We start from the raw sequence: 26108 nt of genomic DNA, 5'->3' as shown, positions 1-26108 counted from the left end.
GAATGCAAAGCAAAGAACATTTGGGGTCATTTATCAAACTGGTGTAAAGTAGAACTGGCTTAGTTGCCCCCAGGAACCAATCAGATTCCACCTTTCATTTTTGACATCTCCTTTGGAAAATGAAATGTGGAATCTGGTTGCTATGGGCAACTAAGACAGTTCTACTTTACACCAGTTTGATAAATGACCCCAATTGTACCTACTGTGAAACATGGAGAAGGCTTGGTTATGTTTTGGGGCTGCTTTTCAGCATCTGGCACAGGGTGTCTTGAATCTGTTTAGGGTACAATGAAATTTCAAGACTAGCAAGGCTTTCTGAAGTGACATGTGTTGTCCAGTGTCAGAAAGGTTGGTTTCAGTCGCAGGTCATGGGTCCTCCAACACACAGCTAAAACATCCAAGAATGGCCAAGAACAAAGCATTGTGCTATTCTGAAGTGGCCTTCTATGAGCCCCGATCTAAGTCCTATTGAACATTTGTGGAAGATGCTAAGCCATGTAGGCTGTGGAAGGTACCCTTCAAACCTAAGACAGCTGGAGCCGTTTGTTCACGAGGAGCAGGACAAAATACCTGTGAACAGGTGCAGAAATCTCATTGAAATATATTTAAGTGAAATAATGGCTTGAAATGGCCGCCTGTGACCAAAATGTTGCAAACAAGCATGTTTTAACAAAGAAAATAATAAATTTGTAACTTTATTAAAGTTCCAGTGTCTTTGGCTTTTCTGTTTTCTAAACCAATGTGACTTATTCAGACTTTGTTACACAGTTCACAGAATCCCAGCTATGTTAGAGAAATGTTAACTATGATAATCATGTAAAGTATTTTTTTTACTGATCATTGCCCGATGTTTTTTAGCACCGGCCTTTCATCTTAAAGGTACCATAAACCTAGAAATTAATCTACACGCCATAATGTACCATAACTTGCAACTTTTGAGCTGATTAACAATTTTCCACAGTGGCAAACGGTGGGGCGAAGTGGGATGGTAGAGCTTCTGCGGCAGCCAGATTTACTATAATTTACTCTAGAAACTGGTGTAAGTCATAGCTCAAGTCTATGCAAGTCCCTAGTTGACATAGGTGTGAGTTTCTGGTGCACGGAGACCAGAGAAATTCCTAATTTATTAAGAGGCATGCCTCTTAATAAATTAGACACGTCTTAGTCCGGTGCACAGAAGATCAAGACTTGCATAATGTGCCCAATGCACAGCACCACTCTATTGGTAGAATTGCATTTTTTTTCTTTCAATTCCTTTCCATTTGGAATTTTCATTTCATTTTCAGCATATTAAATATTAGAAAGTACAACTTGTCCTGCAAAAAACAAGCCCCATACGGCTATATGAATGGAAAAGTAAAAAAGTTATGGCAGGGAGTGAAAAACTTAAATGTAATAGTGATTAGGATTTTAAAGCATGTTTTTTTAGGGTGTCATTCATGTATATCCCAAATCCCAGGTATCACATGGCAAAAACATCAACTATAGGAAGACAAACGCAGAAGATTTAATAGTTTTCCTGTGTCCATAAGTACAAACAACTTAGAAGTGGTTTAATATTTAACAAGAGGAACCATATCCTCTGCACTTGACCATTTCTTTGACAACACTGGTGTCTTCATGCACTGGCATACCTTGGAATCGTCCAGTGGGCACAGGTTCTTACAATATTTTAAGGTCCATTCATAAGAGGACTCAAGACAGCAGAGAGTAATCCCGCTACCTGATCTAAAGCTGCTTGGGCTGATCATTTTTCTCAGGCTATAGATGAATATAAACTTGCTAGTATAAAACGTCTGTAGAGGCCAGGTTATATGGTATGTCAGCGACTAGTGTGGTAACAGGAAATGTACTCAATTGTTATTGGTCTGTTGAGAGCCTTTGTCACATGAATATTCTGATGTCTGGTGAGAGGACGCCTGTGGAAACCTAAAATAAAGCTATCATGTGCTGCCCCCTAGTGTGGAGAAATGGTCTCAAGGAAAGCTAAGATTGTTGTCCTACTGGAATGAGGAGTAGTCCATGCTGCTTACATAAAATTTTGTTACTGATCTAGTTTGCTTATTTTATAGTCTGTTTTATTAATTGTACCTGGCAGTGCCTACAAACAGCACTGCTGTTACTCTGAGTACAATGCATTTTCCTCTGAACACAGGTTCAAGACAATGAACTTTGTTATGTTCCAACCGCAGACCATTTCCGAACAATTCTTGCAGTGTAGCAGGGCACATTGTCCTGCTATAAGGCCACTGCCTTTAAGAAATACAGTTGTTATGAAGGGGTGTACTTGGTGCGCAGAGATGTTTAAGTGGATGGTACATGTCCAAGTAGCATCCCCATAAATGCCAGGACCCAAAATTTCTCTCCAGAACGTTGTTATGAGCATCACACTGTCTCCGTCTATTTCTGGTGCCTTCTCTTTCCTGTGTAAATAATGCACACATGTACAGCTGTCTACATGATGTAAAAGAAAATGTGATTTATCGGACCAGGCCACCTTTTCCCATTGCTCCATTGCCCAGTTCTGATACCCACATGTCCCATTGTAGACCTTTAGGCAGTGATCAGGAGGTAGTTATGGATATTAGCCTGTCACCAGTTGACCTTTCCTTAACCACTTTTGGTAGGTATTAACCACTGAATACCATGAATACCCGACAAGACCTGCAATTGTTTTTTAATCCTATGACACAGTTTTCTAGCCATCACCATCTCGCCGTTGACACAGTTGCTCAGATTGTCATGCTTGACCATTTCTCCTTGTCCCGACACATCAACTTTAGGAACTAACTGTTCACTTGATGGCTCTTGTAGCCCATGCCCTGGCAGATGCCATTGTCACAAGGTATCAGTGTTATTTTCTTTAGGGCATGTTCACATCTGCATGGGAGGTTTATTCGGGATCTCCGTCGCAGAGTTTGTCCCAAAAATGAGAGAAAAGTTCTATATGCAGGACTTTTTTCTCCACTAAAAGATGTTCTCCCGAACAGAAACCAAATGTATCCCAGATGTGATCTGTTAGGCTTCGTTCCTGTCAATTATGTGCCAAATCTGGCACTTCTGTTATTTCTGCTTCTCTGCTCCTATAATGGAACAGAAGAATGTAAATAATAGCAGTGATGTGAATGAGCTCATGGGTAATCAGTGATATTTGTTTTTACATAGCTTTTATGACTCTGTGTATTGTTAAAGGGTATGTCTCAGCAGATTTGTACCTATGAAACTGGCTGACCTGTTGTATGTACTCTTGGCAGTTGAAGGCATCTGTGTTCAGTGTCGGACTGGGGTGCCTAGGGCCCACCAGAGGAATTGATTTTGGGGGCCCACCCTAGAGCTGGAGATATTACTTGTTCATTTTTCAGTCTCACGCACACAACTGTATGAAATTTAGCACACAATACAGTGTGCTATACAGAACAGTATTGTGCACTGCTCTATATCAAATAGTTTCCCATTAAGCAACTCATTTAGTTTATAACTGTGTCTGTTATTTACGGTCAGTAGTTTGGACAGCAGTCACACGTGGACATTCCATGTCCGTCCTAGATGAACCACCCAGTCCCCCAGCCAGCCTAAACAATATCCAAAGTGAAGGAAATGTTTGCTGGCATATTCAAAAGGATACGTTTATTGAAGTGAATATGCCATACACTACCAAGTATCTAGCCCTATAGGGTCTTTATCACTCAAACTTAAAAGGTTTTTCCAACATTTTACTACTGATGACCTATCCTGTGGATAGGTCATCAGTATCTGATTAGTGGGGATATGACACCCGGGACCCCCGCTGATCAGCAGTTTCAGTGATCGCAGTAGCGCCACGGCCTCCTCACAGCTCACCAAGCACAGTGCCGTACATTGTATAGCGGCTGTGCATGGTATCGCAGCACAGCTCCCTTTACGTCTATGGGGCCGAGCTGCTCCTAGGCCACTTGATCAATGAATATGTTGTCACTGGCTTAGGAAAAGCACAGTGAAGGGCTCACAGGAGCGGCGGTGCCTTTCTCAAACAGCTGTTCGGCAGAGGTCCTGGGTGTCAGACCCCCGCCGATCAGATACTGATGATCAATCCACCGGATAGGTCATCAGTTCTAATGTCTCAGAAAACCTATTTAAATATACATAGTGAGTCGGATATTTAAAGATGGCGCCCACTCGCAAGCGCAGCAGGCGCTATAACCACTAAGTGCTTGCTGTTTTTAAACAGCAGACACTGAGGGCTAATGTATGCAATTGACAATAACGTCAGTCACACACATTTAACAACACAGATGCCATGGTCAAATGTGACTACAACATCTGGGAGCTCAAAAACTTAGTGGGGATCAGGGTACCCAGATAGTGCTCAGTCCTTCTGACTGATCCGAGGATGCAGTAAGCTATGTTCCTATGAAAACCCTGCCTGGAACTCTGATAGACTCCAATGCTAATGAATTGGAGTCTATATTAGAAGCAATCTAATAATTTCTTGTTCAAGTTTTTTACACTTATTAAAAAGTGTAAAAAAAAATTAAATAAATTGAATAAAAAGTGAGCAAACAGTCCTACACACTCCAACATGGTATCAATAAAAATGAGCCACAGCTCCATAGACATAAACACAGCTCCATAGACATAAAAACAAAAAGGTTAACGTGACGATGCAAAGAAAGAAATATTTATTTTTTACATTTTTTTTATATTTTCAGTATTATATCTAAGCATATGTGGTATAGATGTAATCATACTGACCCAGAGAATGAAAGTAACAAGTCAGTTTTACCACATAGAAAATAATGTAAAAACAAAACTCAAAACTGTAATGGAACATTTTATTTTTTATAATTGTGCGCCATTTAAAAAAAAAATTCCCACTACATTGTATGCAACTGTAAATGGTGTCGTTAAAAATTATAAACTTGTACCGCAAGTTGTACCGCAAAAAACAAGCCTTCATACAACTATGTGAATGGAAAATAAAAAAGTTATGGCTCTGGGAGGGCTGGGAGTAAAAAAACTAATGAAAACATGGAAAATGGCCCTGTCCTGAAGGGGTTAAAACCCACAACTGTCCCAAGAAGAGACCTGTCCATTTTTCACGCAGTGTCCTTTCATGGCTTAGCTCCAGTCAATGCAGCGTATATAGCAGCAGAAGCCACAGCCAGCAGCTTCTATAATGGTATACATCAGGCATGCTCAACGTGCTTACCTCCAGCTGTTGCAAAACTACAACTCCCAGCATGCCTGAACAGCCTACAGCTATCAGCCTACAGCAGGGCATTGTGGGAGTTGTAGTTTTACAACAGCTGGAGGACCGCAGGTTGAGCATGCCTGGTATACATGGTGTGAATAGGCCTAGGCGTATGGCATTTTTCAGTGAGGAAAATTGCAGCTCTCAGCAGGTACTGAAGGTCTGCATCTGATAGGGCATGCTGGGAGTTGTAATTTTCAGAGAGGGGAACAGTAAAAATATGAGCATTTTTTGTAAAATCAGTAAATACCTTTTCTTCCATTATTTTAGGGACTTGGGGACTGGCCTGGCTGAGCACACTTTTATAGCTTTATTTTAAAAAGAGCCTTCTGCTTCTCTTTTCCTGCCCTGTCATCACATTCTCCCACACTCCCGCGCTCTGCTCAGCTCTGGAACGGGGGCGGCAGGAGAGCTCTCTCTACGTGCAGTGACAGCTGGTTGATGGTTGCTCGTAGTGAGAGCAGAGGTCAGGAGGCAGGGCCCACAGTTGAGTAAGATTGCTCCACAGCACTGTAGCAGCTATACAAGAGGACAAGCGGCTGAATGACAGGCATGATCATCTGGCTGCTTGCATACACACTGTGCCTATGGTAAATGCTACGCTGTTTATTACAACAGTGCTTGTCAGCAGGCAGCTGGGGTTGCCGCTGTCTAGTGTAGGCAGACAGGCAAGGGGCCCACCGAGGATTTCACCGGCTCCCCGGTGGGCCAGTCCAAGCCTGTCTGTGTTGGTCTCGTGTTCATATGAATCTCATTTGCATATATTAAAACACAATTTTTCTCAGCAATGCGGGCACATATGAACATGGGGCCAACACAGATGCCTTCAGTTGCCAAGTGCATATGCAACAGGTCAGCCAGTTTCATAGGTGCAAATCTGCTGACAGATGCCCTTTAATTCATCATTGCTAAACCTTCAGAATTTTAAGCTGAGAAACGTCTACATAGATGTCTTGGAGAAAATGAAATAATGAGCTTCCCGCTTACCCACAGCTCTAGGTTGCTAACAGCACATTTTTATTAATAGTCTACAAAGCCAACACAAGTTAGTGAAGGTTCAGATCTCACATCCAGCACTGTTCGGTGAAGCGTTCACACTCTTCTTGTTTTAAGTCTTTTTAGTAGTTCAGTTAATGAATCAAACTATTTTAGCAGGATTTATATAGTGTAGTAGATTTCATCTGTGGACACATTGTTATGCTTCTTACGTTAATACTGTATCGTATGCACAATCTTCTTATTGACAGTAATAAGCACATTAATGGCTTTTCCGGCAGTACAGGTTATCAGTATCTGATTGGCGGGTGTCTTAGGCCTTAGGCAAAGGAGTGCTATGGCCTATTCAAACACCTGATCTACGATGGTGGGATAAGATTCAGTATAACCTGTATTTTATTCATTTAAATTCCTGCTAATTCTGGACTTTGAAGTCCAGGAGGCGGTCCTATCAGTGATTGACAGCTATCTGTGTATACACAGTCATAGAGGGAAGGCTGTCAGTCACTGATAGGACCACCTCCATGACTTCAAAGCCCAGAATGAGCAGGAATATACATGAATAAAATGTAAATTATACTGAATATTTTCCCATAAAACTATATATCAATCTGCTCAGCTCCTCCTGTTCTATAATATGCTGCCAGTAGCTAGTTACATTGCATTTTCATGGTGACAGGTTCCCTTTAAGGTTTTGTGAGTACTTGTCTGAAACAGCATATGAAAGGACCAATTCTATGTTCATATGTTACCTTTGAGGAATTTACAATAAAAAAGGACCTTCAAAGTTGAATATAGGGATGTATAGCCGCAGGGGCATAGCTAAAGGCTCATGGGCCCTGGTGCAAGGGTTCAGCTTGGGCCCCCCTTTCCTCAGTGCTTTGTGGCCAGGGGCTGGGAAGCACATAGCCCTCCTGCAGCCTGAGGCAAAAATTTAACCCCCCCCCCCCCCATGCCAAATTCTTGACCTAACCCCTTCCCTCCAGCCAGAGATATAACTTGATTGAAGATTCTTATACAGCACAAGGGTCTTTGGGCCCCCTCAGGCTCCTGGGCCCGGTAGTGACTGCTACCTCTGCACCCCCTATAGCTACGCCCCTGTATAGCTGTATGGTCTGGAAGAAAGGCAGAAGCAGCAACAAGAAAGTGAAAAGGAGAAGAATGGGTAAAAAGAAGGGAGAAAGGGAAGTATAGTTAAATAAAAGGTTTCTTGCATTTTTATTTCCATGTAACTGGAATGAGCTACGAAATTCTGTCTGAGAACAGATTGTAGGCTCTGTAATTAAGGGCTGTCAATGCCTCCATGCGTATGTTATTATATCCATGTAACTGGGATGAGCTACGAAATGCTGTCTGTGAAACCATACGGAGGAGAACAGATTGCAGGCTCTGTAATCAAGGAGTCTCAATTCCTCCATGTAGGGGCTGACCAACCCAATTCTCGGGACCTGTGCCTCAGTGGTCACATGTGCTAGAACAGCATGCCCCTAGTGGAGCTTCTAGGTGTAACAGCAACGCCCCCATTGCTCCTAGAGGCTCATTTACATGTATTAAAACATCATTTTTCTGAGCAATTCAGGCACATATGAACCTGGAACCAACACAGATGTATTCAGCTGCCAAGTGCACATGTAACAGGTCAGCCAGTTTCATAAGTAGAAATCTGCTGACAGATGCCCTTCAACCCCATTTGAGCAAATATAGCCTACATTTACTCGCTGGTAGGCTAGTTCTTGTGCTCACAGCATAGATCCCATTCTTCCACATTTTCCATGCAGCTAAAATGTAGTACTAGACTGCACCTTTTCTAAAGAATAATGGACAGTCTTGTCATACATGATTACACCAACTCTAAGGCTCACTGTCTGATCTGCAGAGTAGAAGAATTCTTAATGATGGCAAATGTGGTATGAGGCCAAGCTTTTAGTATAGCTGTGGCCAGCCAATGTTAGGGGATCTTCCACCCTCAGTTCGTATAGGACACACAACTGATGTATTAGAGAGAACCACGGCGCTCAGATTTTACATGTCAGATATGTAAAAACTGTCCATTGTTCCTGTTAAGACCACGTCCTGAGGAAGTCTATTCCACAGATTCACAGTTCTTACAGTAAAGAAGCTTTGACGCTTCTGGAGACTGAACTTTTTCCTCTCCAGTCGGAGGCAGTGCCCCCTTGTCTTTTGAGGGCATTTTACATGGAACAGTTTTTCACCGTATTTTTTGTATGGCCCATTTATATATTTGGATAGGTTAATCATATCCTACCTTAGACGTCTCTTCTCAAGACTAAATAAATTAAATTATTTTAATCTTTCTTAATAACTAAGACCCTCCATGCCCCTTATCAGTTTAGTCTCTCTCCTCTGTACTTTTTCCAGATGTAGTGCGTTCTTTCTATGGACTGTTGCCCAGAACTGAACTGCATATTCCAGATGAGGCCGCACCAACGCTTTGTAAAGTGGTAGTATTACATCCCTGCCCCACGAGTCCATGCCTCGTTTAGTGCATTACAATATGCTGGTGGCCTTGGAAGCAGCTGATTGACATTGTATGCTGCAATTTAATCTACCATCCACAAGGACACCCAAATCCTTCTCTACAAGTGACTCATCCAGTGTTACATCCCCTAGGACATATAAAGCACAGAGATTATTACTACCAAGATGCATAATTTTACATTTGTCCACAGTGAACCTAATTTGCCAAGTTGATGCCCAATCAGAGTGTTAAAGTCAGCTTGTAGTATATGGACATTTTCCATAGACTGTACAGTTCTACATAGCTTAGTATCATCTGCAAAAATTAAAATGGTGCTATTAATCTCATCCTCATTATCATTAATAAATAAATTAAATAATAGGGGACCCAGCACTGAACCTTGGGGTACACCACTTATAACCTGGGACCATTCTGAATAGGAATCATTGACCACAACCCTCTGGACACGGTCCTTCAGCCAGTTTTTAATCCAATTACAAACTATACTTTCCAAGCCTATAGATCTTACGTTACCCATTAAACGTCTGAGGGACAGTATCAAAAGCCTTTGCAAAATCCAGAAACACTACATCCACAGCCGCCCATCTGTTCAGGCTACTACTCACCTCCTCATAAAAACAAATCGGGTTAGTCAGACAACTTCTGTCCTTGGTGTAAACCCATGTTGGTTTCCACTTATGATATTAATAACAGTCACATACTCCTGTATATAGTCCCTTTAGGCCTCTTTCACACGGGCGTTGCGGGTACACGAGCAATTTTTTCCGCGCGAGTGCAAAACATTGTAATGCGTTTTGCACTCGCGTGAGAAAAATCGCTCATGTTTGGTACCCAAACCCGAACTTCTTCACAGACGTTCGGGCTTGGGAGCGGTGTTCTGTAGATTGTATTATTTTCCCTTATAACATAGTTATAAGGGAAAATAATAGCATTCTGAATACAGAATGCATAGTAAAATAGCGCTGGAGGGGTTAAAAAAAAATTACAAAAAATTTAACACATCTCCTGCCTTCATCTTAGCTGTGGTGATGTCACTCCGGTCATCACATGGTCCATCACATGATCCATCACCATGGTAAAAGATCATGTGATGACCGGAGTGACGCCACCACAGGTCCTGTTACTGCACACAGCTAAGATGAAGACAGAAGGAGATGCCGGCTGCGCGATTAAGTGGATTAAGGCGAGTTAAATTATTTTTTATTTTAACCCCTCCAGCGCTATTTTACTATGCATTCTGTATTCAGAATGCTATTATTTTCCCTTATAACCATGTTATAAGGGAAAATAATAATGATCGGGTCTCCATCCCGATCGTCTCCTAGCAACCGTGCGTGAAAATCGCACCGCACCTGCACTTGCTTGTGGATGCTTGCGATTTTCACGCTACCCCATTCATTTCTATGGGGCCTGCGTTACGTGAAAAACGCAGAATATAGAGCATGCTGCGTGATGCGTGAAAATCACCGCTCATGTGAACAGCCCCATAGAAATGAATGGGTCGGGATTCAGTGCGGGTGCAATGCATTCAACTCGCGCATCGCATCCGCGCAGAATACTCGCCCGTGTGAAAGGGGCCTAAGAGTTCTTCAAACATTTTTCCCACAACAGAAATTAAACTAGCTGGTCTATAATTACCTGTGGAGGACCTAGATCCTTTTTTGAATATGGACACCACGTTTGCCTTGCGCCAATCACTTAGCATTGCACCAGTACCAAGAGAATCTTTAAAAATTATAAACAGGGGCACAGCAATGACTGAGCTGAGCTCTTGAAGTACTCCTAGGTATAATCCATCTGGATCCGGAGCCTTGTTCACATTTACCTTATTTAACTTCTCTTGGACCATATCTACATCCAATTGAGTTCATTACTGGATGTACTATCAGCCCCAGCACCTCAGATATCAGCTCCTTTCTCTTCTTTTTAATATACAAAGCAAAAAAATAAAATAAAAAAACATTTAGAAACTCTGCCTTTTCCTTATCTTAAGTGACTATGCCCCCTTTACCATTATTTAGTGGACCTACCTGCTCAGACCTCGTGTTTTTTTTTTGTATTTATATATTTTAAAAATTTGTTGGGATTTGTTTTGCTCTCTTGCTACCTGCTGTTCGTTTTGTATTTTTGCTAATTTTATCTTTTTACAGATTTTATTAAGCCATTTGTAATCTTCAAACGCTACAGCTGACCCCTCAGATTAGTATTTTTTTGAATGCCCCTTTTTTTTTGTCTTTTATTGCCCTTTTTACAGTAGCTGTAATTCATGGGGGGGTTAAAGGAATACATTTTTTTGTGCAATTACTCAATGTGGATTTAAAGCTCTCCCATTTATCGTCAGTATTATGTGACAGTAGCTGCTCTTAGTCTATGGCCTGAAATGCTGCCCTAAACCCAGGGAAATTAGCCTTTTTGAAATTTAATGTCTTTGCTCTGCCTGACAAAGTTTGCTTCTTATAATTTAGGGGGAATATAATTATATTGTGGTCACTATTACCTAGCGTTTCTCGAACAATAACATTTCCAACAAGCTCTGCATCATTAGAAATTACCAGATCCAGCAGAGCATCACCCCTAGTGGGAGCTTCTACAAACTGGCCCATAAAGTGGTCCTGCATCAAGTTGAGGAATTTTCTTCCCTTTGTGGTTGAGGCAGAACCATTGTAGTGTCCCACTAGGTAAAGGTGGGCACTACACAAAAGGGGTTAATGTGTCTTATTGTATTGAATGTCATGTGTATGCATTTCCCTGTGTTAACTGGGTATCAGGCCTGTCAGGGTGCAGTTTAGCCTCCCAGGTGTTAGAGGGAGCTAGAGAGCCCTAGTTATATATAGGACAGCCCAGACAGGGGAGAGGCAGTGTATTCCAGGGGTCAACTGGTCAGCCTGAAGCTCCTGAGGCTAAGGATAGCTCAGTTGAGATACCCCAGTAGTAGGAGTGGACCTCCTGGGAGCAACCTGCAGCTTCCCTCACAGCAAGGACAATACCACAAGTACAGCTAAGTAACCTGATGGGCAGAAGTGTTTAATATAGAGCAAGTGCCAATACTGGAGGAAGGATTATATATGCCAAGGATTCAAGCCAGCAATTAGGCATCCGGGCCTTGGAATCCAGCCAGCTAGAATAGCTGAGGGGATAGAGCAGCATTGTACTGCCAAGCATTAACTGTATACCCTCCAAGTATCTTGCGAGATTATACCTGCCATTTTGTGAAGTAAACCTGCTGTGTATTTGGGACTGTAAAGGACTGCATTATCTGCTGTAACTGCATGTACAAAGTTGGACTGTTTCCAAGTAAAGCAACGTTTGATTCACCAACTGCGTACTCATTTAATCCTCCTGCAAACCGGTGTGCCACCGTTACAGGCACTGGCGTCACGATCCTTAAAGGGACCTTACCTAAGGCACTCAAAACACCTATAACATCCAGGGCACCTCACATACCATCAGGCCTGGTCCCTATCTACAGAGTGTGCCCCAGAGGAACTTGTGTCTACCTCTCCTTCACTGTCGCATGCCTGCCCAGGGTTCTCCTCAGAAAAGTGAGTAACCCTCGATTGCCCATACCGTGACCTCACTGTCGCTATACCCTGCAGGTCTGGCGTGCTGCACCATGACCCCAATCAATGTCTGGGAAGTTAAAATATCCCATTATGACCACTGTACCAGCCTGTGCAGCCCGCTCTATTTGGTTATACAGTTGCGTTTCTATCTCCTCTGTGATGTTAGGGGATCTATAGATTACACCAAGTATTATTTTTCTGTGGTTTTATCCCTTTGTACTTCCACCCATAAGGTTTCCACATCCTCACCATCCTCACCCACAACTGCCTCTTTCACACCTGTCTTGAGATCATACAGGCACACACCACCACCTTTTCTATTGACCCTATCTTTCCTAAATGGTGTAAAACCCTTAATATTTACAGCCCAGTCATGTGAAGAATCCAACCATGTCTGAGCCACACCAACTACATCTATGTGTTCTTCTAGTACCGTAGCCTCCAGCTCCCCCATTTTGCTAGCTAGACTTCTGGCATTTGTGAAAATACATTTTAAATTACTATTACCTGTAAAGTGAATATCCAGGATTTTTTGGGTTACCTTGGTTGATGTTTGTATGTAACAGGTTCTTGTTACCAGCAGTTCTATTTTTCATAAGTGTATTGTTATGCCCAGTCTTCTCCTTACTTTCCTCGCTAACCCCAGCCCCTACTAAAACCCCACTGTCCCCTTCTATATCCCACTCTCTTATCTACACTATCTACCTCCTTATTAGCATGACCCCCCACCCTCCCCCAGATCCTAGTTTAAAAGCTCCTCCAGCCATCCAACCATTTTTACCCCCAGAGCAGCTGCACCCTCCCCATTAAGGTGCAGCCTATCCCTACTGTAGAGCCTGTAACCGACCGAGAAGTCAGCCCAGTTATCCATGAACCCAAACCCTTCCTTCCTGCACCAGCTTCTGAGCCACTTATTTAACTCCCTAAGCTCCCGTAGTTTCTCTGGTGACGCTCGTGGCACTGGTAGTATTTCTGAAAACACTACCTTGGAGGTCCTGGACTTGAGCTTCTCTCCTAGTTCCTGAAAATCATTTTTAAGGACCTTCCATCTCCCCTTGACTTTGTCATTGGTGCCAATGTGTACCATGACTGCCGGGTCTTCCCCAACCCCACCCAGCAATATATCAATCAGATCCGCAATATGCCACACCTGGCAGACAACACACTGTTTGGCATTCACGGTCTCGGCGACAGGTGACCCTGTCTGTCCTCCTAATAATAGTCCCCTACCACCAGCATCTGTATAACCTTTGCTGCATTCCTTTTCCCATCCTTCCTGCAGCGGTCATCCTCCTGAGTTGATAGGAGAAATGCCCTGCTGCAGTGTTGCTGGCCCTGGGCTTACATCCCCAATATCAGCCAAACAGGCAGATTTACTAGGGTCTTCCAGACCAGGACTAGCCTCCCTGGCACTTTTCTCTCTACCCCTTCTTGCTACATTAACCCAACTGCTGACCTGATAGTCCTGAACTTGCCCTCCTCCTACCACCTCCATTTCACTGACCCCAGTCAGTGCCTGCACAGTGAGGTCTAAGCCTCTCTCCAGGTCTGAAATGCCCCTAAGTGTTTTCAAGCTGCTTATTTAGATCCAAGATCTGGGCATGATTGCATCTAGAACAAATGTATTCACCCCCGAATGGCTCTTCAAGGCACTACATTGCACAGGACACACACTTAGTAGCATTGTCCATGGAGCACATGTTTAAATTGGGATGAACAGTAAAGAAGGAAAACCGTAAATATGAGTTAAGATCTAGACCCTGTCTGCTACAGTTGGAGGACTAGCTAGATTTAAGCCAACAACACCCAAGGAAAATCTATCAAACCTTAGTTTCTTGCTCCTTGTCTTAAACTCTGGTTCTTTAAACTCCACTTATTCAGCAGCCCACTTAGTACAGCAAGCCCAGGTAGAGCAAGCTCAGGATGAGTTCAGTGGTCCTTAACCAAGCAGGGAAAAAATATGGGTTTAAATGGCAGTACCAAAATGCAAGTACTTAACTCTCAAAGCCCTCCGCCTTAAACCTCACTCAGACACCTGCAATCACTCCCACAAAATCACACTCCGCACCAGAACTCCGGTTCTTTAAACTCCACTTATTCAGCAGCCCACTTAGTACAGCAAGCTTCAGGTAGCATTGTAGTGGCAAGGGACCATTCTAGACCTTTGTTAAATAATCTTTAACAATCCTTTAGAGCTTTTGGGTTAAATTCAAATATTTTGTATACTATGTTTAATGGATCCACTGTGTTTTTCAGCTCCTGATGGTTCTCATGGTAAAATCCAAGAGAAGAAAACGTCATTGAGCCAGTCTAGAAAAGACAATGCTCTCTCAAAATCTGGTGAGTTGCATTCATGTTTCATTATATTTTTATAGATTGTTCTGTGGACTTTTCTGTTGCATTTGTCTTTTCAGATTGTTCTATAACAATACTTTGTCTGCAGATGGGTTTTCTTAGGACCCATAACCACAAAATGTAATGCCATTTGCAGGCAGCATTTTAGAGGAGGTGAGCAGATTGATATATAGGTTTGTGGGAAAAGATTCAGTAAAACATGTAATTTATAGCTCTGCTCTTTCTGACTTCACTTGTACACAGGGGGTGGGGGTGTTTTTGGTGATCGATAGCATTCTCTGTGTAAGTGTGTATACATACAATCAGGTCCATAAATATTGGGACATAGACACAATTCTAAAATTTTTGGCTCTATACACCACCACAATGGATTTGAAATTAAACAAACAAGATGTGCTTTAACTGCAGACTGTCAGCTTTAATTTGAGGGTATTTACATCCAAATCAGGTGAACGGTGTAGGAATTACAACCGTTTGCATATGGGCCTCCCACTTGTTAAGGGACCAAAAGTAATGGGACAGAATAATAAACATAAATCAAACTTTCACTTTTTAATACTTGGTTGCAAATCCTTTGCAGTCAATTACAGCCTGAAGTCTGGAACACATAGACATCACCAGATGCTGGGTTTTATCCCTGGTGATGCTCTACCAGGCCTCTACTGCAACGGTCTTCAGTTCCTGCTTGTTCTTGGGGTATTTTCCCTTCAGTTTTGTCTTCAGCAAGTGAAATGCATGCTCAATCGGATTCAGGTCAGGTGATTGACTTGGCCATTGCATAATATTCCACTTCTTTCCCTTAAACTCTTTGGTTGCTTTTTCAGTATGCTTTGGGTCAATGTCCATCTGCACTGTGAAGCGCCGTCCAATGAGTTCTGAAGCATTTGGCTGAATATGAGCAGATAATATTGCCCGAAACAATTCAGAATTCATCCTGCTGCTTTTTTCAGCAGTCACATCCTCAATAAATACCAGAGAACCAGTTTCATTGGCAGCCATACATGACCACGCCATGACACTACCAGCACCATGCTTCACTGATGAGGTGGTATGCTTAGGATCATGAGCAGTTCCTTTCCTTCTCCATACTCTTCTCTTCCCATCACTCTGGTACAAGTTGATCTTGGTCTCCTCTGTCCATAGGATGTTGTTCCAGAACTGTGAAGGCTTTTTTAGATGTTGTTTGACAAACTCTAATCTTGCCTTCCTGTTTTTGAGGCTCACCAATGGTTTACATCTTGTGGTGAACCCTCTGTATTCACTCTGGTGAAGTCTTCTCTTGATTGTTGACTTTGACACACATACACCTACCTCCTGGAGAGTGTTCTTGATCTGGCCAACTGTTGTTAAGGGTATCTCTATAAAGAATAAATCAAGGCTACTGGACTTACTGTTGCTACGGGTGTTTTATTCACCAGGGGAATTATTCTTCGGTCATCCACCACAGTTGTTTTCCGTGGTCTTCCGGGTCTTTTGGTGTTGCTGAGCTCACCAGTGCGTTCCTTCTTTTTAAAACTGTTCCAAACAGTTGTTTTGGTCACGCCTAATGTTTTTGCTATCCCTCAGATTTATTTATTTATTTATTTTTTTCTTTTCCAGCCTAATGATGGTTTGCTTCACTGATAGTGACAGCTCTTTACATCTCATCTTGAGAGTTGACAGCAACAGATTCCAAATGCAAATAGCACACTTGAAATGAACTCTGGACCTTTTATCTGCTCCTTGTAATTGGGATAATGAGGGAATAACACACCTGGCCATGGAACAGCTGAGAAGCCAATTGTCCCATTACTTTTGGTTCCTTAACAAGTGGGAGGCACAAATGCAAACTGTTGTAATTCCTACACCGTTCACCTGATTTAAATGTAAATACCCTCAAATTAAAGATATTTCATTTCAAATCCATTGTGGTGGTGTATAGAGCAAAAAATTTTACAATTGTGTTGATGTCCCAATATTTATGGACCTGGCTGTAGATAGTTGTCAGTCACTGATAGTTGAACACAGGGGAGGTGTTATCAGTGATTGATAGCATTCTGTGTGTAAGTGTGTATACAAAGATAGCTGTCAGTACATGACGGAGGTGTTATCAGTGATTGATGGACCTCTCTGTGTAAGTATATATAAGGAGATAGTTGTCAGTTACTTTTTAACATCTCCCCCATGAACAATGAAATTAGAAGTAAATTACACGTTTTGCAGAATCTTTTCCCACAAATTATATAGTTCTCCTCAGCTTCTCCTGCTCTATAATATATTGCCTCATAGCGACAAGTCTTCTTTAAAACTAGTTGTTAACCATTATATGTACACTACAGTACACATTGTGTAAGTCACAAAGGTTACATATTTCGAATTCTGAGACCTTGTAGGGAATGCTTGGTTTTAATGTATTTATTTGCATTCTTTGTGCCACCAAAGTCACATAATTTCATACCCAAACCCACTTAACAGTTAAAACGTTTTTACAAGACTTCATAACTGATGACCTATCTTCAGGAAAGGTCATCAGTATCTGATGGGTGGGGGTCCGACACCGGGGACCTCTGCCGATCAGCTGTTTGAGAAGGCATTGGCTCTCCTGTGAGCGGCGCGGCCTTCTTGCAGCCTACCCAGCACAGCTTTGTACATTTGATAGCAACTGTGCTTGGTATCGCGCACAACATGTGACCGATGAACTTATCACTGGCCTAGGAAAAGCTGGGAGAAGGCTAGCTACTGTGATCACCACTGCCTTCTCAAACAGCTGATCAGCAGGGGTTCCCGGTGTCTGACCCCCATTGATTAGATACTGATGACCTATCCATAGGATGAGGTCATTAGTTATAAGTCTCAGAAAATTCTTTTAAAAACCCCATTAGGCTGCATGCACACAACCGTTGTGGGTTTTGCGGTCCGCAAATTGCGGATCCGCAAAACAAGGATGGCGTCCGTGTGTGTTCCGCAATTTGCGGAACGGCACGGAAAGCCATTGATATAACTGCCAATTCTTGTCCGTTTTGCGGACAAGAATAGGACATGTTATATTTTTTTTTGCGGGGCCGCGGAACGGAGCAACGGATGCGGACAGCACACGGAGTGCTGTCCGCATCTTTTGCCGCCCCATTGAAGTGAATGGTTCAAATTGCACTTGTCTAATGACAGGTGCACCTTAAATAAATCCTGCCTGCTTCAGTATTGACATGGTCCGTTCTTGAACTCTCAATCAGTTTGACGTTATGTTCGCACCATGTTCACAACATGGAACTCAAATAGCGCTGCAGGAAATTGTGTATCTAATAATCATTTGCATAGATTTAGATAAAATTGATTTCCTCCCGGCACCATCAGAATCTCGTAGGTATTCAATTATCAAATAGGCTGGATTATTGGATTATAGAGCATTTCTTAACTACCTGTAGTAGAAAATCAGGCAAGCTTATGTGTACGTTTGGGATTGGTTATAATCCGGTGGAAGCTGGTGCTTTTACTTCTGGTCAGGCATGAAATGTACTCATTTATTTTTCCATCCGAGGGTGGATATCGCATACATCAGGTGCAGAGCCTGAGATCAGTGTAGTTATCGCCAGTGGGGCCGCACAGCATTTTGACTGCCTTTTTACTACAAAACATTTGGCATTTTGTGCTTTTTTCAGAACCACAACTCGCTCTGAAAGTGGATGAAAGACTACGACTGGCCAGAGAGCGTCGAGAGGAACGGGAGAAGCTGATGGGTATGAATCTTTAATGAATTTTCATAGTGTAAAACAAATAGTGTAGATATTTCCAAAGCACCGATGGGACTGAAGGTTTATAAGGGAATTATTAGGTGTTGCACACATTAGTAAGTTTTAAGAAATTCACATTGCATCCAACCTTGCTCCATGAAATCGATCAACGTAGCTCATTAGAATACATTATATAGAATATAGTGCAGCATTCATATGTACATATTGCTTACCTACAACATCTTTACATACGTAACTGTTTGGACACTTTAAAGTGCAAATGTGTTCACTTTTCTATGTCTGTACTGCAGATTGAAGTTTTATCATATTGCAGAAAGTAGGGTACGTTATACACAGAGTTAATTTATAGTCTGTCACTTCTGTCTGATTGATGAGTGTGGTACTGCATTTGGTGAATGCCAGGAGACTGTTACCTGCCTGAATGCATTGTGCCAACTGTAAAGTTTGGTGGAGGGGGGATAACACTATGGGATTGTTTTTCAAGTGTTAGGGTACTTTCACACTAGCGGCAAGGAACTCCGGCAGGCTGTTATGGCGGGTGAACAGCCTGTCAGATCCTTGCTGCCGTTAGTGCACGCGTGCCCCCGGATTACCGCTCCTGCCCCATTGACTATAGTGGGGGCGGGCTGGTGTTCCGGCGGCAGCTCGGCAAACATTCCAAGAGGCGGCCTGAACAAAATTCTGACATGTTGTACTGTACTATTATTCCGGCTGCCTCTCGGCATGTTGCCATGCTGCCACCGGAACTCCGGCCCTCCCCTGTTAAAGTCAATGGGGCTGGAGCGGTAGTCCGGGGGCACGCGTGCACTAGCGGTAGCACGGATCTAACAGGCTGTTCACCTGCCGGAGTTTCTTGCTGCTAGTATGAAGCTTATGCCCTTTAGTTCCAGTGAAGAAACATCTTAATGCTTCAGCATACCAAGACATTTTGGACAACTGTATGATTCATCTTTGTGGGAACAGTTTTGAAAAGACCCCTTCTTGTTCCAGAGTGTGTTCCAGTGCACAAAAAAAGGTCTGTATAGCCATGGTTGGATAAGTTAGGTGTGGAAGAGCTTGTCTGGTCCACACACAGCCCTGACCCCAACCCGATGGGACACCTTTACGATGAACTAGAATGGAGATTGCAAGCCAGGCCCTCTCATCTATCATCAGTGTCTGATCCCACATTTGCTCTTTTGGATGAATGGGCAAAGGAAATTCCCACAGACACATTCCAAAATCTTGTAGAAAGCCTTCCCAGAAGAGTGGAAGCTGTTTTGCTGCGAAGGAGGACCAAATCCATATTAATGTCTATGCATTTAGAATGGGATGTCATAAAAGCTCCTGTATATGTAATGTGTAGGTGTCTCAACACTTTTGTCCATATACTGTGTTCCAGTAACACATCATAGTAGCTTTTATCCAGCAATTGGTAGTCTCAGATTATGGATTGCCACAGACTTTTCTTTTTATTAATATTAAGGGGCATCTCTAATAAGGTTTTAACAATGCTAAATAGGTATTGGGGAAGGCATTTCAAATATCCACGTTTGCTGTGATAAGGCTATCATCACCAGTTGCAAGATAAAGTATGTGAACCCTTTGGAATGATATGGATTTCTGCACAAATTGGTCATAAAATGTGATCTGATCTTCATCTAAGTCATATCAATAGACAATCACAGTCTGCTTAAACTAATAACACACAAATAATTAAATGTTACCATGTTTTTATTGAACACACCATGTAAACATGCACAGTGCAGGTGGAAAAAGTATGTGAACCCTTGGATTTAATAACTGGTTGAACCTCCTTTGGCAGCAATAACTTAAACCAAACGTTTCCTGTAGTTGCAGATCAGACGTGCACAATGGTCAGGAGTAATTCTTGACCATTCCTCTTTTACAGAACTGTTTCAGTTCATCAATATTCTTGGGATGTCTGGTGTGAATTGCTTTCTTGAGGTCATGCCACAGCATCTCAATCGGGTTGAGGTCAGGACTCTGACTGGGCCACTCCAGAAGGCGTATTTTCTTCTGTTTAAGCCATTCTGTTGTTGATTTACTTCTATGTTTTGGGTCGTTGTCCTGTTGCAACACCCATCTTCTGTTGAGCTTCAGCTGATGGACAGATGGCCTTAAGTTCTCCTGCAAAATGTCTTGATAAACTTGGGAATTGATTTTTCCTTCGATGATAGCAATCCGCCCAGGCCCTGACACAGCAAAGCAGCTCCAAACCATGATGCCCCCACCACCATACTTCACAGTTGGGATGAGGTTTTGATGTTGGTGTGCTGTGCCTCTTTTTCTCCACATATAGTGTTGTGTGTTTCTTCCAAACAACTCAACTTTGGTTTCATCTGGCAACAGAATATTTTGACTTTACTGATGTGGAACATCCAGGTGCTCTTGTGCAAACTTTTGGACAACAGTGGCTTCCTCTGTGGTATCCTCTCATGAAATCCATTCTTGTTTAGTGTTTTACCTATCTTAGATTCGCTAACAGGGATGTTAGCATATGCCAGAGACTTCTGTAAGTCTTTTGCTGACACTCTAGGATTTTTGTTCACCTCATTGAGCAGTCTGGCTGTGCTCTTGCAGTCATCTTTACAGGACGGCCACTCCTAGGGAGAGTAGCAGCAGTGCTGAACTTTCTCCATTTATAGACAATTTGTCTTATTGTGGACTGATGAACAGCAAGGCTTTTGGAGATACTTTTATAACCCTTTCCAGCTTTATGCAAGTCAACAATTCTTAATCGTAGGTCTTCTGAGAGCTCTTTTGTGTGAGGCATCATTCACATCAGGCAATGCTTCTTGTGAAAAGCAAACCCAGAACTGGTGTGTGTTTTTTATAGGACAGGGCAGCTGTAACCAACACCTCCAATCTCATCTCATTGATTGGACTCCAGCTGGTTGACACCTCACTCCAATTAGCTCTTGGAGATGTCATTAGTCTAGGGGTTCACATACTTTTTCCACCTGCACTGTTAATGTTTACATGGTGTGTTCAATAAAAACATGGTAAAAATGTATTCTTTGTGTGTTATTAGTTTAAGCAGACTGTGATGGTCTATTGTTGTGAGATGAAGATCAGATCACTTTTTATGACCAATTTGTGCAGAAACCCATATCATTCCAAAGGGTTCACATACTTTTTCTTGCAACTGTATGCTAATAAACTGTAAAGTGTCCTCTAGGGCAGAGTACTAAAGTAATTTTTGTAAAGGTCTCCATTTCCTGGTCCCATCTCAACACATAAGAAAAGACATGCTGCTAAGACCACATTGTGTCGAGGCAAGACCAGAAAGTGCAGAGCAGCTAGGATAAAGCAGTGTTGAAACCCCAGTGATAGGGAACCATTGAGAATAAGTAATGATTATTATTTTATTTTTTTTACACTTTCTGAGCATTTTTTTCATACCTTCCTGGGAATTATCTTGAACAGATCCACGGGGTGACTTTTTGTTGTTGTTGTTGTTGTTGTTGTTGTTCTAGTTTTTCTAGTGTTTTGTTTCCCCAAGTCCTCCTTGTGGACTTTTGACACATTGCATTGCATTTTACTTGCAAGTTTATATGTATTTCTGTGTACTAAGGAAGAGTGAATCTTTCCCAAAAACTTTCGTAAAGCTGTCTGAAGAATCAGCTTTTCTACTTAAATAGTCCCGAGGGACCTCTGGGTGGGTACTATTTCTATTATATAGACCCAGTTTATATACCCATATTTTTCGCCCCATAAGATGCACCTAGGTTTTAGAGGATAACAATAAGAAAAAAATATTTTCCATTACGCCTCAGGTCAGACCAGCAATCAGACCCCCAATGTTAATCAGCCCCCGTATGTCAGCCATCTATCAGCCCCCATATAGTCAGCCATCAGCCCCTAGCGCAAATAAAATTGAAAAACTCGCTTACCTCTTCTGCTCCTGGACGCCGACGCTCCTCACCAACACGATCCTCTTCATCTTGCTGTCGGCTGTGTATCGCGGCGCACACTGTGAGGTCACAGAGCGCCCTCACGCTGTGCACAGCCCTGCACAGCCGATAGCAAAGCCGAGGACTAGACAGTGGTGAGTACAGAGCCTTCACCGCTTCCCGGTCCTCCGGTACTAATGAAGCGCTTCTATAATGGAAGCACTTCATTAATATTCGCCCCATAAGACGCAGTGGCATTTTCTCCCCACTTTGGGGGGGGGGGGGGGTTTCTTATGGGGTGAAAAATACGGTACTTATTGACTATTGTAGGCTAGGCAACATTCCACTGAAAATATATGAAAATTATCACATCTTACATCTGATAGCATCAGATGGACTGAATAAAGCTAATTGGAGTAAATTTCCCAGAAACCTAGAGGGGCACTGCATGGCCTACAGTACTCTGCACACACATTATGCATACTAATGAATTGAACCAAATTGTGAAAGGTTCACTCATCTTTACTGTGTACATAAGTTTATTTGAGCTTTTGTCGGTAAAAACACAAAATAATGTACACGGACTTAAGCCACAAGTTTTTTTTTCACTAAAGTCTGGTACCAGCTACTATATCATACATCACATTCTTCCTTTTTACCTCATCCGGTACACAATTCTGGTGTCCGGAGGTCTCGCCTATTTATTATTTTCTCAACGTCATACTTGTAACCATACATACAAGATTTTATACAAATATTTAGAATAAAGCTATTTTATCCAATCCCAAATACGAGTGTGCCTGCTACCTTTTTTTTTATAAAATAATGTCCCAGTAAAATTCATTGGTTTAAAAAATCTACTTATTCTTAATAAACCAGTCTTTATTGGCACGGACACGCATTCATGAACACAGCTCATGGGTAGCATGTGAGGTAAATGTGAGCAGCAGCTCAAGGATTCCTCAGAATCTTCTGAGGCACTAAGCTCTGCCTGTTAAGCTCCAGGGAGAATATGACTCCAAGTGACCTTGACAGCCATGGTTTAATGTGTCTAGGCATTGCATCTCTCTAGGCATAGCATCTCTCTGTAGTGTACTCCATGTAGAGAAAACAAGGAGATAAATCATGATGTCTTCCTCCGTGTGATTTATAGTTTGATGTTTGGATTATTGTCATTTTACAGCCGTCATCTAATGGGGGTGTAGCTAGCAGATTTGGATTAATATTGGTGACATGACCTAAAAAACTGGAGTAACATCACTAGACAAAAGTGTTAAGTAAAGGTGTCAGCTTCCTAGTCATCAGTTATGCCCCTTGAAAAAATATTTTAGAGAGTATGCTTGGTAGCCAGAGAGATATAAACTAAGTACTGTTAACTGGGACAAGTTGGTCTTGCAGTTCTTTTTAGCTAATTATTTTCTCTGTCTGTCCACTCAAATGGTTATATGACATTGTTTATACCAATGACTTGTTTTTTGCAGTTGACATACATCAGAAAAAGATATGTGCTAGCTTGAGCATTTAGTGTATCTTCCATGTTTTTTCACATAGAATACCATTTCAGTCATGGGAAATATTATACAGTGGTCCCTCAAGATAACACATTAATTGGTTCCAGGATGACCATTGTATGTTGAAATCATTGTAAGTTGAGTGGTTCCACAGCCCCAAAATATCATCCAAGATCAGAGAAAATGAAGATTTAAGAAAAATAAGCAGATAACTAAGACCGATAAAACAAGTTCTTACATATAACAGTCAGGAATAGCTGCTAACTACAGTAGTAACTAATACCGCTATTTAACCAGAGAAGGGGCCTGGATTGGTTGGATCTGAGTCTGAGGCATTGAGTGCTGAGTCTAGTTTCAACATATGATGGATCAGAAAAGACCATTGTATGTTGAAATTTGTATCCTGAGGCCATTGTATCCTGAGGGATCACTGTATATTGGTACTGCTTCACATGTATTCTTCTCCAACAGTAGTAAAGAAAATGCTAAGATTGTAATATTTGACCTACTGAGCTGATGTCCAGTGTGAAACTGAGTACAGCTCTGAAAACATGCTGTAACTTACACTACTGATGTCATAGTATGGCCTAGAGATGGCAGAAAGGATCTTGTAGGCCTATGGCTATGTTCCAACCAACAACATCTACATCATCCCTTTTAGCCATTGCCCAGCAATAAACAGAGCTGAAGTCCTTGGAGCATTTTGTTGTGAGGAGGCATTTCTGTCAGTTTCAATAAGCAGCTTATTCAGTATCAGTCAGGTGAACCATACATAATGACACCAGTTTTAGCGAGGAACATTTGTAATGTTACATAATGTGTTACAAGCAAATGTAACGTAGACGAACATCCTCCTCTTTTCATGTTCTCTTTCATTGTCAGCTGCAAGAGAATCTCTGTGGTTAGAGAAAGAAATGAGAGCAAGGCAGCATTATGAGAAACACTTGGAAGAACGCAAGAAGAAACTAGAAGAACAGAGGGTCAAAGAGGAAAGGAGGCGATCTGCCGTGGATGAGAAGCGGAGGCAGAAACTGGAAGAAGAAAAAGTAGGTCACCTTGCTTCCCATTCAGGTTGACTTCTTCAAGGGGTGCAATATTTGTCATGTTTGTGCAGAGAAATAATATTAAAATACAAGATCAGTATTTGATGAAACATTAAATGGGTGTTCCAGCTAAGCACAAATAGTTGGCGGCAGGGTAAGAGGGGTATAAAAACATATACTCTCTCATCTCCCACCACTGCCATGCTGATGCTGCCTGGGTGCCCACTGCTGTAAACTTCAGGCTCAGCTAAACATCCCCCTTAGACAGTGATTGGCTGAAAGGCCATCTTGCAGGATTTTCCATCAAGATGGAATTGTTGGAAGTGGAGACTTTGGGCATTGTAATGACAGCAGCGAGGGAGCAGCGGAGATGAGCGTATTTTATGTTTTTAAGCCCTTCTCACACTTGCTGTCAGTTATTTTTTTTCTTCTCTGTACACCTTTTTAAATAGGCTATACAAGATAAGAAAAATGAATTATGTCTGATATTACAGTAATGGAGGAGACCTGCAGAACCAGACACTTCCAATGGACAGGTGCTCTTGCGTTTTTGCTGAAAGAAAAGCAGACCTGTTTTTCTAAACCTGCATAACCCCTTCAATGGGATATTCAGTTATATAAAGTTATCCCATATCCACAGGACTATTAGATTGGTGGGGGTCCTACCGCTGGGCCCCCAAACGATCCCATTAACAGGGGTACCATACCCCTTGGAGCCTCCAAAATGAACAGAGTTGGTCAGGCCTGCACACGGCCTCTCCATTTATTTCTATGAGTTTTGGAGATGGCCGAGTTCAGTGGTTGGTTATCTTAGGAACTCCCATATAAATGAATGGAGAAGCCACGTGCATGCCCAACTGGCCGCTCTGTGGGTTACGGGGCCTCCCAGTTCTCATGATCAGTGGGGGTCATAGCAGTACGATAACCACCAATCTAATAGTTATCCTCTATTTAACTGAAATTCCCCTTTAATGCTCTCCTTTGTTTTCCTTTTAAAGGAGCGACATGAGGCAGTGGTAAAACGTGCAATGGAAAGAAGTAAGAAACCAAAGCGGAAAAATAACAGATGGTCTTGGGGTGGTGCTCTACAGAGCAATACAAGTATAGGCAGTTCAGGTAAAACAAAATGGTGAAAGATCTTTTCATGTAATTATGTGCTGCTTTGAGACAGGGCACAGCAAACTTGGTAGTTTGGTATCCGTTATACTCTCCAGCACGTTCAATCTTATGGATATAGAATTATTTAGTCACAGGACAGAGATGATTATTCAGGGATCACATCAAAA

At 42.2% G+C, this 26108-nt stretch overlaps 1 protein-coding gene across 4 annotated transcripts in view; it reads left to right on the top strand.

The window, feature by feature from the left end:
* The window catches only part of MAP7 (microtubule associated protein 7), a 145060-nt gene that overhangs the window by 76137 nt on the left and 42815 nt on the right, over positions 1-26108 (top strand). For all 4 annotated transcript variants that reach the window (XM_044290819.1, XM_044290820.1, XM_044290818.1 and 1 more), the window contains exons 2-5: positions 14546-14629; positions 18280-18357; positions 24662-24825; positions 25821-25938. In XM_044290819.1, coding sequence (XP_044146754.1) covers positions 14546-14629; positions 18280-18357; positions 24662-24825; positions 25821-25938 — 444 coding nt within the window. The remainder of the gene's footprint in view (positions 1-14545; positions 14630-18279; positions 18358-24661; positions 24826-25820; positions 25939-26108) is intronic.

This window comes from Bufo gargarizans, chromosome 4, assembly GCF_014858855.1.
Source record: "Bufo gargarizans isolate SCDJY-AF-19 chromosome 4, ASM1485885v1, whole genome shotgun sequence".
In the NCBI taxonomy this organism is placed as follows: domain Eukaryota; kingdom Metazoa; phylum Chordata; class Amphibia; order Anura; family Bufonidae; genus Bufo; species Bufo gargarizans.
This window is presented reverse-complemented; position numbering and strand designations above follow the sequence as displayed.